The 17,101-nt window shown below is 40.5% G+C and overlaps 1 protein-coding gene across 1 annotated transcript in view; it reads right to left on the bottom strand.

Annotated features, from left to right (window-relative positions):
- Positions 1-289: 289 nt before the first annotated feature.
- LOC133589430 (vimentin-like) overlaps positions 290-17,101 on the bottom strand; it is a 31,224-nt gene continuing 14,412 nt past the window's right edge. The window contains exons 2-9 of the mRNA XM_061941907.2: positions 15,916-15,976; positions 11,683-11,778; positions 9,223-9,390; positions 4,909-5,034; positions 4,622-4,842; positions 1,299-1,342; positions 1,132-1,217; positions 290-1,060 (exon numbers count right to left, since the gene is read on the bottom strand). Coding sequence (XP_061797891.1) covers positions 1,019-1,060; positions 1,132-1,217; positions 1,299-1,342; positions 4,622-4,842; positions 4,909-5,034; positions 9,223-9,390; positions 11,683-11,778; positions 15,916-15,976 — 844 coding nt within the window. The 3' untranslated portion in view covers positions 290-1,018. The remainder of the gene's footprint in view (positions 1,061-1,131; positions 1,218-1,298; positions 1,343-4,621; positions 4,843-4,908; positions 5,035-9,222; positions 9,391-11,682; positions 11,779-15,915; positions 15,977-17,101) is intronic.

The raw sequence follows: 17,101 nt of genomic DNA, 5'->3' as shown, positions 1-17,101 counted from the left end.
CCTTTAACTCCCATGAGTGACATTTGGAGCATTTATTCTTACATTCATACTGTTTTCTACAAAAACATCTTGAATCTCGTAAGACTACATTTCCAACTCTTTTTTTTCTTGAATATGCATCTTTTATTGTGGTAAGTTTAAAAGGTAATGTTGACAGTATAGCTGTGAATATTATCATTCATTAGGTTATTGTATTCTCAGGGCAGTGACTCCATCCCAACTGGACTGTTCAGTTTGTCTTAGAAGACGTTTAAAGGCCTCTCATTGGAGCAGCCTCATCAGTTCATGGTCATGGTCATAGACCAGCGATAGTTCAGTTCTAATGGAGCAGCCTCATCAGTTCATGGTCATAGACCAGCGATAGTTCAGTTCTATTGGAGCAGCCTCATCAGTTCATGGTCATAGACCAGCGATAGTTCAGTTCTATTGGAGCAGCCTCATCAGTTCATGGTCATAGACCAGCGATAGTTCAGTTCTATTGGCGCAGCCTCATCAGTTCATGGTCATAGACCAGCGATAGTTCAGTTCTATTGGAGCAGCCTCATCAGTTCATGGTCATAGACCAGCGATAGTTCAGTTCTATTGGCGCAGCCTCATCAGTTCATGGTCATAGACCAGCGATAGTTCAGTTCTATTGGCACAGCCTCATCAGTTCATGGTCATAGACCAGCGATAGTTCAGCTTTAAGTCTGACGGAGCTCGGAAGAAAAGTGAAATGTCTTCTCAGACAATCTCAACTGTCCAGCTGCGATGGGTTAAATGCCTTGAGAATCTTCATAGAATATTTAGTGGCTCTAATGGTCCTTTGTAAACCTTTGTGTGGTTGACTGTGTGTTGTTGTGTATCTTAACTGTGTCTAAACAAAATCAACATACTGTGGATAAGAGATGGAAACTTAACTACTACTTACACAATCATCACATATAAAAGGCACTTTGAGAAGCTATTTTTGTGTAACTGTGGGTGGAATATAAGTGAAAATATTGCTCTTCTGTTGGCCCAAGCCTCATTAGTAGTTTTACTCCATGTCATCCTGGTTCTGGGTCGACTCGTTGATCACCTTAACAAAAAAGGAAAACACATTTTAGTTGATTTGAGAGACTTTTTCCGATCACTTTATGTGCTTTTTACCTGACCGTCTCTGGTCTCGATGGTCTTGATGAGAACCTTCTTGGTTGTTGTGGTTTCAATGTGAGGTCTGGAATCAAGCATGGTTTCTACAACAGGCGAAAAACAACCAGCGTGTTACAACAAAATCCATTCATTGGTGGTACAAAATGTGTCCAAGTAAAACCTACCTCTCAGGTTCAGAGAGGAAAAGTTTGGCAGAGGGGTGTTGATTCTAGAAGAAAAAGAAAGCACCAATCAGTTTGAACGTCACTAATTCTCTCTCATGATGTTCTAAACCAAGCCTTGTTTCCTTTCCTTTTCTAGAATATATGCCACAGGAGACTTGCTGGGCTGCACAAAACCAATGGTTCACCAAACATAATACTCTTAGGCTTACAGGTCCAGTGCAACCTGTTTATGTCCACACCTGAGAGACTCACTGACTCAAGTTGACACAAGCAGTTGTCCACTTAACCAAAACCCGTATTAGCTTTTGCCAGCACATTTACTGTATTTTCCAGACCATAGGGCGCATATTATGACTATTTTTTTCTAAATGTAACAGACGTCCTTGTGGTCTACATAACATGTAATGGTGGTTCTTTGCTCAAAATGTTGCATAGATGATGTTTTACACATCATCTTCAAGTTGCTTGAGGATGCCGTTTTGTGGGTGGTCTTATCTATGTGGTTTACCTTCGACAGCGTCTTCTCCCCGTCATCTTTGTTGTAGCGGTGTAGCGTGCAAGGACGGGAGTGGAAGAAGTGTCAAATATGGCGCTAACTGTTTTAATGACATTCACACTTTATTTCAATCAATAACGGAGCAGCATCTCCTCATCCGGAAACAACAACAACGCCCGAAATGTGTCCCGTGAAAAAAACGTCCGACCGGAACTCTCTAATAACTAAAGTTCCTTGGGTGAATAATGTAAAGTCACTACACCGGTATGTTTTAGTGCTTTCATGGTGAGTTTACTGACAGATATAAGTAAGAACTTTACACTACTTTATATTAGAAATGGCAACAGTGGAGGATGAATGTCCCATAACAAGAAGATAGAGAAAAAGAAGAAGCTTATCGACTACGGTGTCAGCACGGACTACAAAGGACTTATGCAGATCCCAAATACAGATCAGCAGGTACCAGAAGGTAAGACAAGTTTTTTTTTGCATAATATTGTGAAACAAAAGGCCAGATAATGTCTTACCTTATACACACACCATAATAATACTCTTATATTGAAGCACAGTACAATCCATCAAGCGGTGTGGCTTCATAGCTTACCAAAGTTGTACTAAAACATTTTGATAGATTTTTGAGCGCCGTGTGTAATGTTTTATATTTTCAATGGAACATATAAAATGTTTGTGTTGTTTACTTGAGTTATATTGCAGTCTACATGTACAAACCCCGTTTCCATATGAGTTGGGAAATTGTGTTAGATGTAAATATAAACGGAATACAATGATTTGCAAATCCTTTTCAACCCATATTCAATTGAATGCACTACAAAGACAACATATTTGATGTTCAAACTCATAAACTTTATTTTTTTTTTTGCAAATAATAATTAACTTAGAATTTCATGGCTGCAACACGTGCCAAAGTAGTTGGGAAAGGGCATGTTCACCACTGTGTTACATGGCCTTCCCTTTTAACAACACTCAGTAAATGTTTGGGAACTGAGGAGACACATTTTTGAAGCTTCTCAGGTGGATTTCTTTCCCATTCTTGCTTGATGTACAGCTTAAGTTGTTCAACAGTCCGGGGGTCTCCGTTGTGCTATTTTAGGCTTCATAATGCGCCACACATTTTCAATGGGAGACAGGTCTGGACTACAGGCAGGCCAGTCTAGTACCCGCACTCTTTTACTATGAAGCCACGTTGATGTAACACGTGGCTTGGCATTGTCTTGCTGAAATAAGCAGGGGCGTCCATGGTAACGTTGCTTGGATGGCAACATATGTTGCTCCAAAACCTGTATGTACCTTTCAGCATTAATGGCGCCTTCACAGATGTGTAAGTTACCCATGTCTTGGGCACTAATACACCCCCATACCATCACACATGCTGCCTTTTACACTTTGCGCCTATAACAATCCGGATGGTTCTTTTCCTCTTTGGTCCGGAGGACACGACATCCACAGTTTCCAAAAACTATTTGAAATGTGGACTCGTCAGACCACAGAACACTTTTCCACTTTGTATCAGTCCATCTTGGATGAGCTCAGACCCAGCGAAGCCTACGGCGTTTCTGGGTGTTGTTGATAAACGGTTTTCGCCTTGCATAGGAGAGTTTTAACTTGCACTTACAGATGTAGCGACCAACTGTAGTTACTGACAGTGGGTTTCTGAAGTGTTCCTGAGCCCATGTGGTGATATCCTTTACACACTGATGTCGCTTATTGATGCAGTACAGCCTGAGGGATGGAAGGTCACGGGCTTAGCTGCTTACGTGCAGTGATTTCTCCAGATTCTCTGAACCCTTTGATGATATTACGGACCGTAGATGGTGTAATCCCTAAATTCCTTGCAATAGCTGGTTGAGAAAGGTTTTTCTTAAACTGTTCAACAATTTGCTCACGCATTTGTTGACAAAGTGGTGACCCTCGCCCCATCCTTGTTTGTGAATGACTGAGCATTTCTGGAATCTACTTTTATACCCAATCATGGCACCCACCTGTTCCCAATTAGCCTGCACACCTGTGGGATGTTCCAAATAAGTGTTTGATGAGCATTCCTCAACTTTATCAGTATTTATTGCCACCTTTCCCATCTTCTTTGTCACGTGTTGCTGGCATCAAATTCTAAAGTTAATGGTTATTTGCAAAAAAAAAAAATGTTTATGAGTTTGAACATCAAATATGTTGTCTTTGTAGCATATTCAACTGAATATGGGTTGAAAAGGATTTGCAAATCATTGTATAATTTCCCAACTCATATGGAAACGGGGTTGTATCTCTTATGTGTGACTGCCATCTACTGCTCACACTTATCATTACACCATGTACCAAATAAAATTGCTTCGAGGTCGGTAAGCACAACCAAAGTTTTTCCGTACATTAGGCGCACCGGGTTATAAGGCGCATGGTCAAGTTTTCAGAAAATGAAAGGTTTTTAAGTGCGCCTTATAGTCTGAAAAATACTTGTGACGTTCGCCAGAGACAAAAGTAGAATATTATTATATTTACTGAACAAAAATATAAACGCTACACTTTTGTTTTTGCTCCACTTTTTCATGAGTCGAACTCAAAGATCTGAAACTTTTACTATGTACGCAAAAGTCCTATTCCTCTCAAACATTGTTCACAAATCTGTCTAAATCTGTGTTAGTGAGCATTTCTTCTTTGCCAAGATAATCCATTCCACCTCACAAGTGTGGCACATCAAGATGCTGATTAAACAGCATGGCTATTGCACATCTGCCCACAATAAAAGGCCACACTTCCTTGAAATTTCCTGGAAGTTTGATGAAAATCCGGTCATAACTTTTTGAGTTGTGATTACCTGCTCTCCTCTCCTTCCAGCAGCTTCCTGTAGGTGGCGATCTCAATGTCCAGGGCCATCTTGACATTGAGGAGGTCCTGGTACTCCCGCAGGTGACGGGCCATCTCGTCCTTCATGTTGTGAATGTGGTCCTCCAGGCGGGCGATGGTGTCCTGGAAGCCTCCCGTCTCCATGGAGAAGTTCTCCTCCATTTCACTCATCTGGCGCTCCAGGGACTCATTCTGGGAGGGAAGAACACACCAGTGACGTGGAATCCCTCCTTTCCATGCGCAACATTGTATACTCACGCTTCCTTTGAGGGCATCCGCCTCGCAGGTGAGAGCCTGCACCTGACGTCTGTAGTCGTTAGCCTCCTGCTTAGCCATTCTTAAAGCCTCGTTATTGCGGGCCGCCGCTTCAGTGAGGTCGGCAAACTGCTCGTCACAATGCAAAGAGAGAAAGATGGAGGCTGCAGAAATGAGGCCTTGGATAAATGATGAGTTAGTTTGGGGGGAGTAAGAGTGGGACAAGGATGTAAATAATGAAAGATGTGATATTGGCTTGCTGTGGAAATGTACTTTGACTTGATGCATTTCAACCTGCCATAACACATAGTAACCACTGGGGGCAGTAGAAACAAGCTACTACAATCATGGCCCACTCCGTTTCAAACTTGGCCACAAGATGGCAGTCACGTGCCTCCACTTGGACAGCGTTTTACCCCGTCATCTTTTTTATAGCAGTGTAGCGTGCAAGGACGGGCGTGGAAGAAGTGTCAAAAGATGGCGCTAACTGTTTTAATGACATTCACACTTTACTTCAATCAACAACGGAGCAGCATCTCCTCATCCGTGGCTCACTAGTGCAACAACAACAACAACGCCCGAAATGTGTCCCGTGAAAAACCGGTCAACCGGAACTCTCTAATAACTAAAGTCTGCTCAAAAGACATAACCTTGATCCTGACCTCATGGTAAACTACCAACCGGTGTCCCACCTTCCCTTTATTTCGAAAATCCTCGAAAAAATTGTCGCACAGCAGCTAAATGAACACTTAGTGTCTAACAATCTCTGTGAACCTTTTCAATCCGGTTTCAGGGCAAATCACTCTACGGAGACAGCCCTCGCAAAAATGACTAATGATCTACTGCTAACGATGGATTCTGATGCGTCATCTATGTTGCTGCTTCTTGATCTTAGCGCTGCTTTCGATACCGTCGATCATAATATTTTATTAGAGCGTATCAAAACACGTATTGGTATGTCAGACTTAGCTTTGTCGTGGTTTAACTCTTATCTTACTGACAGGATGCAATGCGTCTCCCATAATAATGTGACCTCGGACTATGTTAAGGTAACGTGCGGAGTTCCTCAGGGTTCGGTTCTTGGCCCTGCACTCTTTAGTATTTACATGCTGCCGCTAGGCGACATCATACGCAAATACGGTGTTAGCTTTCATTGTTATGCTGATGACAGCCAACTCTACATGCCCCTAAAGCTGACCAACATGCCGGATTGTAGTCAGCTGGAGGCGTGTCTTAATGAAATTAAACAATGGATGTCCGCTAACTTCTTGCAACTCAACGCCAAGAAAACGGAAATGCTGATTATCGGTCCTGCTAAACACCGACATTTATTTAATAATACCACCTTAACATTTGACAACCAAACAATTACACAAGGCGAATCAGTAAAGAATCTGGGTATTATCTTCCACCCAACTCTCTCCTTTGAGTCACACATTAAGAGTGTTACTAAAACGGCCTTCTTTCATCTCCGTAATATCGCTAAAATTCGTTCTATTTTATCCACTAGCGACGCTGAGATCATTATTCATGCGTTCGTTACGTCTTGTCTCGACTACTGTAACCTATTATTTTCGGGTCTCCCTATGTTTAGCATTAAAAGATTACAGTTGGTACAAAATGCGGCTGCTAGACTTTTGACAAGAACAAGAAAGTTTGATCATATTACGCCTATACTGTATATACCTTTATATACATATATACATATATATATACCTATACTGGCTCACCTGCACTGGCTTCCTGTGCACTTAAGATGTGACTTTAAGGTTTTACTACTTACGTATAAAATACTACACGGTCTAACTCCATCCTATCTTGTCGATTGCATTGTACCATATGTCCCGGCAAGAAATCTGCGTTCAAAGAACTCCGGCTTATTAGTGATTCCCAGAGCCCAAAAAAAGTCTGCGGGCTATAGAGCGTTTTCTATTGGGGCTCCAGTACTATGGAATGCCCTCCCGGTAACAATTAGAGATGCTACCTCAGTAGAAGCATTTAAGTCCCATCTTAAAACTCATTTGTATAATCTAGCCTTTAAATAGCCCCCCTGTTAGACCAGTTGATCTGCCGTTTCTTTTCCTTTCTCCTCTGCTCCCCCTATCCCTTGTGGAGGGGGAGACACAGGTCCGGTGGCCATGGATGAAGTGCTGGCTGTCCAGAGTCGGGACCCGGTGTGGACCGCTCGCCTGTGCATCGGCTGGGAACATCTCTGCGCTACTGACCCGTCTCCGCTCGGGATGGTGTCCTGCTGGCCCCACTATGGACTGGACTCTTACTATTATGTTGGATCCACTATGGACTGGATTCTCACAATATTATGTCAGACCCACTCGACATCCATTGCTTTCGGTCTCCCCTAGAGGGGGGGGGGGTTACCCACATATGCGGTCCTCTCCAAGGTTTCTCATAGTCATTCACATCGACGTCCCACTGGGGTGAGTTTTTCCTTGCCCTTATGTGGGCTTTGTACCAAGGATGTCGTTGTGGCTTGTGCAGCCCTTTGAGACACTTGTGATTTAGGGCTATATAAATAAACATTGATTGATTGATTGATTGATAAAGTTCTATGGGTGAATAATGTAAACTCACTACACCGGTATGTTTTAGTGCTTTCATGGCAAGTTTACTGACAGATATAAGTTAGAACTTTACACTACTTTATATTAGAAATGGCAACAGTGAAGGATGAATGCCACATAACAAGAAGATAGAGAAAAAGAAGAACCTTAACTGCGGCACAGACTACAGTGGTGGACGTGCGCAAATTTTCAGGACTTATGCAGATCCCAAATATGTCTGCTAATGGGTGTAATTTTGCGGTCCTTATACACACAACATAGTAATACTTGTATCTCTGACTAGGGTAGTCGTAACGGGCCGACAATCCATCAAGCGGTGCGGCTTCAAAGTCATACTAAAACATTTTGACAGATTTTGCCGTATGCCGAGTGTAGTAATGTTCTATATTTTCAATGGAACATTTAAAGTTTTGGTGTTCTTTACTGGCGTCATATTGCAGTCCACACGTATCTCTTATATGTGACTGCCATCTACTGGTCACACTTATCATTACACCATGTACCAAATAAAATTGCTTCGAGGTCGGTAAGCACAACCAGAATTATTCCGTACATTAGGCCAGTGTTTTTCAACCTCTAGTGTGCCGTGAGATACAGTCTGGTGTGCCGTGGGAGATAATCTAATTTCACTTATTTGGGTTAAAAATATTTTTTGCAAACCAGTAATTATAATCCGCAAATAATGTGTTGTTGTTGAGTTTGTGTACTGTCTGGAGATCGGCAGACTTCCCACGTTATACTCTTCCATATCAGTAGGTGGCAGCAGGTAGCTAATTGCTTTGTAGATGTCGGAAACAGTGGGAGGCAGCGTGCAGCTTAGAGAAGGCTATGCAGAGCAAAACTAAAAATGAACTGGCTACAAAGTAAACAAAAACAGAATGCTGGACAACAGCAAAGACTAACTGTGGAGCAAAGATGGCGTCCACAAAGTACATCCGAACATGACATGACAATCAACAATGTCCCCACAAATAAGGATAAAAACAACTGAAATATTCTTGATTGCTAAAACAAAGCAGGTGTGGGGAATAGCGGTCAAGGAAGACATGAAACTGCTACAGGAAAATACCAAAAAAAGAGAAAAAGCCACCAAAATAGGAGTGCAAGACACTACACACAGGAAAACGGCAAAAAAGTCCAAATAAGTCAGGGTGTGATGTGACAGGTGGTGACAGTACACCTACTTTGAGACAAGAGCTATAGTGGCATGCTTTAAAATCATATCCAATAATTGCAACAACGACTTTTTACTGTCAATATCGGCTGCTGAGTTTCATTTTTTAATGTCTGCCTCCGCATTTTTTCAATGAAAAAAATGTGCCTTGGCTCAAAAAAGGTTGAAAAACACTGCATTAGGCGCATCGTGTTATAAGGAGCACTGTCGATTTTTGAGAAAATAAAAGGATTTTAAGTGCGCCTCACAGTCTGAAAAATACGGTAACCGACTAATGCCTACATTCTCCTAAAATTACAACACAATTCGAGTAAAATTTGTATTTTTGTGTAATATTTGGGTAATTTTTACAATTAAAATTGATCAACTAATCTATACTTTGCTGCCCTAAAGTCTAATGTTTTGTTTTTTTAAATTGTATGTTTGAAAAATAAAATGAACAGAAATGCGGGTGTAGAATTTTGTTGTTGCTTTTTAAATTGCAGGCTGTGTAATATATGATAGAATAGAATAGAAAGTACTTTATTGATCCCTGGGGGAAATTCAGCTGATGATCCTAACCTTGGATTTGTAGCATTCCTCAGACTCCTGGATGTTTTTGGAGGCCAGGTTCTCGTACTGCAGGCGGACGTCCCTCAGAGCGGCAGTCAGGTCAGGCTTGGCCACTTCAGCCATGTCCACTTGTGCGTGCTGCTGCATTTGGATCTGGTTCTGCAGTTCCAGCATCTCCTACAACAGCAGCCACAAGAAAGGCTATGTTGCTGTAACACAGCGTTTCTCAAAGTGTGGGGCGCGCCCCACTGGTGGGGAATAGAGACATGACAGGTGGGGCGCGAGGAACGGGAGGAAATTTCACTTAAAATTTTTTTTTTAAATTATTATATTCTTAGATTATTTTTTTTACTATGCTTTCATTTTCTATACACACTGTAAATCACTTTGTGATTCTGTCTGTGAAATCCGTTATATAAATAAATGGAAATTACCGGTACTTATTTTTACTGTAGGCTTTATATTTCTCGGTACGAGCGAAAGTTTGACAGACATAGCAACAGTAACTAATGGGGGCGGGGCTAAGCGGAACAAACTTTCGCGCCGATGGGTAGCAGGCTAATGTGTGAACCACAATTACACAAATATATACATTTGTGACTCGCACCTCAAAGGTCGTCGAGCCAGAGCCAGCGCCTGCAGAGAAACAAAAATGTGACGGGCACACACTGTGTCATTCACCGGGAAGCACTCGCGTCAAGGCAGCTCAGCCCCGAACTCAATGAGGTTTTAACAGATGTTGTGAGCGCGGTAAATTTGATCAAAACACGACCACTGAAAGTGCGACTGTTCTCTGCACTGTGTGAGGAAATGGGAGCTGATCATACAGCCGTGCTGTTTCACAGTGAAGCAAGGTGGCTCTCCTGGGGGAAAGTGCTGTCACTTGCCCTGTCTTGCCAAATGCATAGCTCCTCTTTTTTTTTTGCAAAGATTACAAAGTGGCACTTTTATTGTATTTATTATTGAACTTGATGCAAGTTATTTGATTTATTATTGAACTTGATGCAAGTTATAACACTTTTTTTGATTTATTATTGAACTTGATGCAAGTTGTAACACTTTTGTTTTATTTATTATTGAACTTGATGCAAGTTATAACACTTTTTTTGATTTATTATTGAACTTGATGCAAGTTATAACACTTTTGCTTTATTATTGAACTTGATGCAAGTTATAACACTTTTTTTTTATTTATTATTGAACTTGATGCAAGTTATAACACTTTTGTTTTATTTATTATTGAACTTGATGCAAGTTATAACACTTTTTTTGATTTATTATTGAACTTGATGCAAGTTATTTGATTTATTATTGAACTTGATGCAAGTTATAACACTTATTTGATTTATTATTGAACTTGATGCAAGTTATAACACTTTTGTTTTATTTATTATTGAACTTGATGCAAGTTATTTGATTTATTATTGAACTTGATGCAAGTTATAACACTTTTATTTGATTTATTATTGAACTTGATGCAAGTTATAACACTTGTTTTATTTATTATTGAACTTGATGCAAGTCATAACACTTTTTTGATTTATTATTGAACGTCATGCAAGTTATAACACTTTTGATTTATTATTGAACTTGATGCAAGTTATAACACTTTTTTTGATTTATTATTGAACTTGATGCAAGTTATAACACTTTTTTTGATTTATTATTGAACTTGATGCAAGTTATAACACTTTTTGATTTATTATTGAACTTGATGCAAGTTATAACACTTTTTTTGATTTATTATTGAACTTGATGCAAGTTATAACACTTTTATTTGATTTATTATTGAACTTGATGCAAGTTATTTGATTTATTATTGAACTTGATGCAAGTTATAACACTTTTTTTGATTTATTATTGAACGTCATGCAAGTTATAACACTTTTTGATTTATTATTGAACTTGATGCAAGTTATAACACTTTTTTTGATTTATTATTGAACTTGATGCAAGTTATAACACTTTTATTTGATTTATTATTGAACTTGATGCAAGTTATAACACTTTTTTTGATTTATCATTGAACGTGATGCAAGTTATAACACTTTTTTTGATTTGTTATTGAACTTGATGCAAGTTATAACAGTTTTTTTGATTTATTATTGAACGTGATGCAAGTTATACCACAGCTGCACAGTTATTTTATTTATTATTGAACTTAATGTTATTTTATGTTATTGAGTTCAAATGTATACAACTTGATGTTCAATAAATTTGAAAATGTTAAAGCTTGGCATTAGCACTCTGTTGGGGCGATGTGGGCAGGTGGGGCTTGAAAACTCCCCCTTGTCCAAAGTGGGGGATGACAAAAAAAGTTTGAGAACCACTGCTGTAAGAGGAGTCATGAAGGATGTATTCCCATCGCCTTCATTGCTGCATCCATTTTGCCAAAGGCATTGTCGCCAGAAACAAAGATTTGTCCGCTGATTCCCGCAGTAGCTCCAAGCACAAAAAGAAGAAGCTTACCTCATCGTGTAGCTTCTTGAGGAAGTTAATTTCCTCTTGGAGGGACTCTACCTTCCTCTCCAGGTCCAGTCTGACCAGGGCAGCATTGTCCACATCCTGTAATGTGACACACACTCCTTTAAGTTGTAAACCTTATGCTAACACTTTACTATCACACGTGACATTGCAGGCTGACGCTAGAAGACTTTTTCTAAGGGTGTAACGGTACACAAAAATTTCGGTTTGGTACGTACCTCGATTTAGAGGTCACGGTTCGGTTCATTTTCGGTACAGTAAGAAAACAACAAAATGTACATTTTGTGGTTATTTACCAGATTTGTAAACAATGGCATTGCTTACTTGTTTGCTTATGGTTATACATACCTGCCAACTACTCCGGTTTTCCCGTAATTAGTACGGTTTTCATCAACCTATTCCGGGTTACGGTTGCAGTGATAAAAAATACGGTTTTTCATTAATTAAAAAAAAAATTTTTTTTAAAGTTTTATTCACGAAATCGCGTAACAACAATGACAATCGACACTGCTTCCCGTAACTTCCTATCGAGCCATTCCGAATGCCATGTGTAACACGGGTGGGAAATAAGCCATATTTCCTCTCATGACATCTCATATTACCTGCGCCGTTTCCACGTTTAATCTCGCGAGTTTAACACACGCGCTCACGTGACCCGCTGCAGCCAATCACGCTCTATAAAATCCAGCATTCCGAGATGGCTGTCAGGTGCGGTGGCTAAGCCTGGGGACATATGAAGCCGGTATGTTTTAAAGTTGTCGTTTGCTTGCATATTGTAAAAACAACCGTCCAACATTTTACAACTAATTGTAAACTTGTAGGTGCCGAACATCAGAGACGTGTTGCGACGAGAGAGTGTGTCGATGATAAGATATTAAGCCGAGTTGGTAAGTGAATCTGTTTGCTAATAGTAGCGACTAGCCGTACCCATGTATTTCCTATGGGCGGTTAGCATCGGGTTTTAATCCCGTTTCCTCCAATGTTTCTGATCCGATTGAATTTATATTTATGTCGAGTCTTTATTTTGAGTATTTACATATGGTAACTGAGTGTTGTGGCGTTTTAAGGCCATTTGCACTTGTTATGCTATGGTAAAGACAATGAATGAATACTGCCGCTGGTGTGCGGTTACACCCGTCATAGTGACGTCACTGTTATTGTTAATGTTACTCCCGTCATAGTGACAACACTGTGTACTGTCGTGTTTATTTTGTGCATGCATGTGATTGTTTAAATATTGTTAATGTTAGCAGTATTATAGCTAGTAATGATAATAATAAGTGTAACTTATTTATTGAAGGTCGAACGATAGATGACTTAATGTTGATGTTATGTGTGTACATTGATTGAACTTCGGGTCCTGTGCTTACGCAGGCCAGGTCCCTAAGTCTTGGATGGCGAGCTGTAGATAGGCCTCGAGCCTGAGCCCAAGGATCTCCACCTGCTCTGGTCGGGCCAGTAGGCGGCTTATAGCCGAACCCCTTGCCTCGCACCTCATTGCTCTGCGGCCCTTTGCACTACCTCATACACACCCTGCCCATAAACTGAACTCTCACTACAAACTGCCATACCCACAACCCCAAACCGTGTGGCTGTATGAACTCTGAATGCGCATATGGACTGCGATCAGTCTCATATGACCTTTTAAGAACTTTTGATACTACATGTTATGAATTACCTGAACCCTTGCTGTTTTTTTCTTTTGTTTTGAATGGCCATTCCTATCAATGTATGTCCACTATTTGTTGCACTGTACATATTTAAATAACACCAGTATAATTTAAAGCATTTAATTGTGTCTGTCCTACTCTCTCCGAGTCGTAATCTAGACTTCTGATTAGCCCAAATATTGAGAACGTCTACTATAATAGCTAACGTACCTGTTACACATGCGCGAGGCTATTTATAGCACCGCTGCCAAGCACGAGGCACCAGTTGCCATTGTTTCCAAACGAGCGAACGATCATGGAATCAGCCGGAGAAAAATCGCAAACGAGTCTTAAACCGAAAAAAATTATTCAAAAGCCTATCCGGGAATAATTATCCGTTCCAAAAAGGGTGAAAACTACGCGAATTGCACCTTGTGCAGACAAGATTTTTCGATCGGACACGGAGGAATTAGCGATGTAAAAGACCACGTTGGGACAAAAAAACACAAGTCTAATGCCGTTGCTAGCGATACAAGTGGAAAACTTTCAATGTTTTTCGTCGCCCAAACAGATTCTTTGGATGTGATAAATGCCGAAGTTTTATTTACGGAGGCAATAATTGAGCAAACAAAAAGGTAATGACACCAATGTTATCTATTGGAATTGTTTAGTACTGTTATACTGTTAAAAGTGTTTATACTATTTATGCTTTCAAGTCCAAGTTGAAGAAATCTTGTTAAATGTTGACAGCATAACTACCAAAATACAGAAGTATGTCCTTAATATTTTTGCAGTGCTATTTCTGTTGAAAAGTTCAAATGATTACATTAGAGATGTGATGTGCCACTTTTCAAGTGTCTGATGGCTTCAATTAATTTTCATTAATTTTTCATATTTTGAATTCTTTTGAAAGGCTTACAAAAAAACTACATTTGAATTGTAATTCCATGCTATTGACAGGACTATTAATTTTAATGAAGTTAGCTTACCATATTTACAGTATGATAATTGTGATAGAAATGTGAATTTTAGGCACAGAATATTTTTTACAATTGAACAAGGCAGTAGATTATACAAGCTTGGACAGAAAGTTAATAATGACACCAATTTTTTTTTTAATGGAATTGTTTAGTACTGTTTTACCATTTGTTTACTGTAAAGTGTTTATACTTTCAATTAACAAATTGAAGTCTTGTGAAAGGTTGACAGGATAACTGGCATTAACTGTCAAAATAATTTCAAACTATTGAAGTTAGCTTACAGAATAAACATGTCAATCAACCCATATGATTTTTGCTGTAATATTTTTGTTTTGAAAAGTCACTGTGACTGATAGAAAAGTGATGGTTTTAGCAACATTTTAACCTGTCTGAATGCTAATAATCATTTTGCGTCGGGGGGCGAAGGAACCCCCCACCAGGACTTTGTCCTGGACCTACCGGGGCCTGCGGCCCTTGGACCCTGGCTACTAGGTTTTTCTGATTTCAAAAGTTGGCAGGTATGTATATATATGATATGAGTATGTATGTTACTCATCAGTTACTCAGTACTTGAGTAGTTTTTTCACAACATACTTTTTACTTTTACTCAAGTAAATATTTGGGTGACTACTCCTTACTTTTACCTGAGTAATAAATCTCTAAAGTAACAGTACTCTTACTTGAGTACAATTTCTGGCTACTCTACCCACCTCTGGCAAATTGCAATAAAGTGTCAAATGGCACTTTTTAATATAATAATGTAACCTCGCTACTGATGAATTCACGAGTGTTGCCATCACCCGGCCGAATTTAGCAGCGTTAAATGGCTCACCTGAGCATAAAAACACTGCATTGTCCTTCCTCAATTACTGTTTGTTCCTTTCTGCGTTTTTTTGCGATGACGCCACACTGCCGTGCTTTGTCCACGTGTTGGCAGGCCGGTCAGTGAGGTATCAGCAAATGAAGCAGCTTAGCATGGGCTGTTATGCTGCAAACAAAGCCTGCTATTCAACGGGCTCTCCCAAACCGGTGACCGTCTGCCTGACTGAGCGACAACTGAGCGTGCGGGCAGGGAACGCCTCATTGTTGCCCCGCTGTCGCGGTGGCACGACACGTCGACCTTCTTCCTGCCATTCATGTACAAAACAGTCCTTCCGACCGCTACAGAACATGTGCATCCATACGTAAACATGCAAGGATCCTGGATTATATCTTTTTCGGTGTACCTAATGTTATGGTATGAGGCATGAGATGAATTCCTGACAAGTACTGAATAACCCTGGGAGAACCAAGTCCTCACGCTCTGATAAGCCCATTGGACCCACACTGTGGATGCCAGGGTGCAGCTCATTCAGTGTGACCAGTCAGACTTTGCAGGCCTGATCAAACTTCTTACTCTCGCTACGTTGGATCATGGCTACAATCTGCTGTCGTGTCACCACAGGGTGCATTCCCGGGCAGCCATGGAGGAAGGGACACAGTCACGCAGATGAACAAGGAGACACGGGTGATCATTTAGGTCCGACTCCCAATGGTCGGAGACCTCAAGTTTCCTCGTGTTGTTGCGTGAGGCGTGTCGCAGTGTGTACCTGTCGGAAGGATTGCATGTTTGCCTCGGCCTCCTCCCGCAGGGATATCTCGTCCTGCAACCTGCCATGACAGGAAGTACATATTCAGTATTAGGGCATCTCTAATACACTTCATTAGGTACACCTGGAAACTAGGGGTGTAACGGTACACAAAAATTTGGGTTCGGTACGTACTTCGGTTTAGAGGTCATGGTTCGGTTCATTTTCGGTACAGTAAGAAAACAAAGTATCCATTTTTTGGTTATTTATTTACCAGATTTATAAACAATGGCATAACATACATATACACTAGAGATGCGCGGATAGGCAATTATTTCATCCGCAACCGCATCACAAAAGTCGTCAACCATCCGCATCCACCCGAACTAACATTTTAATCAAAACTGCACCCGCCCGTTGTTATATATCTAATATAGACGATGCAAGGTATTAGTGAGGTTATAAAGCTTTTGCCTGTTAAAGAAAGGAGACTGATCCAATCCAGCAGAGGCATTCAATGTGTGCCACGCTGTCACGGCCCAGACGCACACCAGTGCGCAATCATCTGGGAGCAAGCAGCATTGGTCGGGCCCGCATATTTGGCAGGTGCTAGTCCTAAGTGTCCCAATACTTTGGTCAAGTTGTAGTCCCAAGTGTCCCAAAACTTGTGTCCAGTGTAAGTGTCCCAATACTTTTGTCCAGTGGTAGGCCTAAGTGTCCCAATACTTTTGTCCAGTTTTCGTCTTAAGTGTCCCAATACTTTTGTCCAGTGTAAGTGTCCCAATACTTTTGGCCAGTGTAAGTGTCCCAATACTTTTGGCCAGTTTTCGTCATAAGTGTCCCAATACTTTTGGCCAGTGGTTGTCATAAGTGTCCCAATACTTTTGTCAAAATGTAGTCCCAAGTGTCCCAATACTTTTGTCCAGTTTTCGTCCTAAGTGTCCCAATACTTTTGGCCAGTTTGCAGTTTGCTTGGAGGTGCGATGTACTGACATCTGCTGGACATTAAAAATCCCTACAGGCAACCTATGGACCGACTCAACTGACACTGATTTGATGCCCTAGTACAGGGGTCACCAACCTTTTTGAAACCAAAAACTACTTCTTGGGTACTGATTAATGCGAAGGGCTACCAGTTTGATACACACTTAAATAAATAAATATATTGTCATTTGTAAGTTACACGTAAGTGTGATTTAAACAAAAA

The sequence above is a fragment of the Nerophis lumbriciformis genome, linkage group LG03 (assembly GCF_033978685.3).
Source record: "Nerophis lumbriciformis linkage group LG03, RoL_Nlum_v2.1, whole genome shotgun sequence".
Classification (NCBI taxonomy): domain Eukaryota; kingdom Metazoa; phylum Chordata; class Actinopteri; order Syngnathiformes; family Syngnathidae; genus Nerophis; species Nerophis lumbriciformis.
Note: the sequence above shows the minus strand (reverse complement) of the source record. Positions and strands in the feature narration are given on the sequence as shown.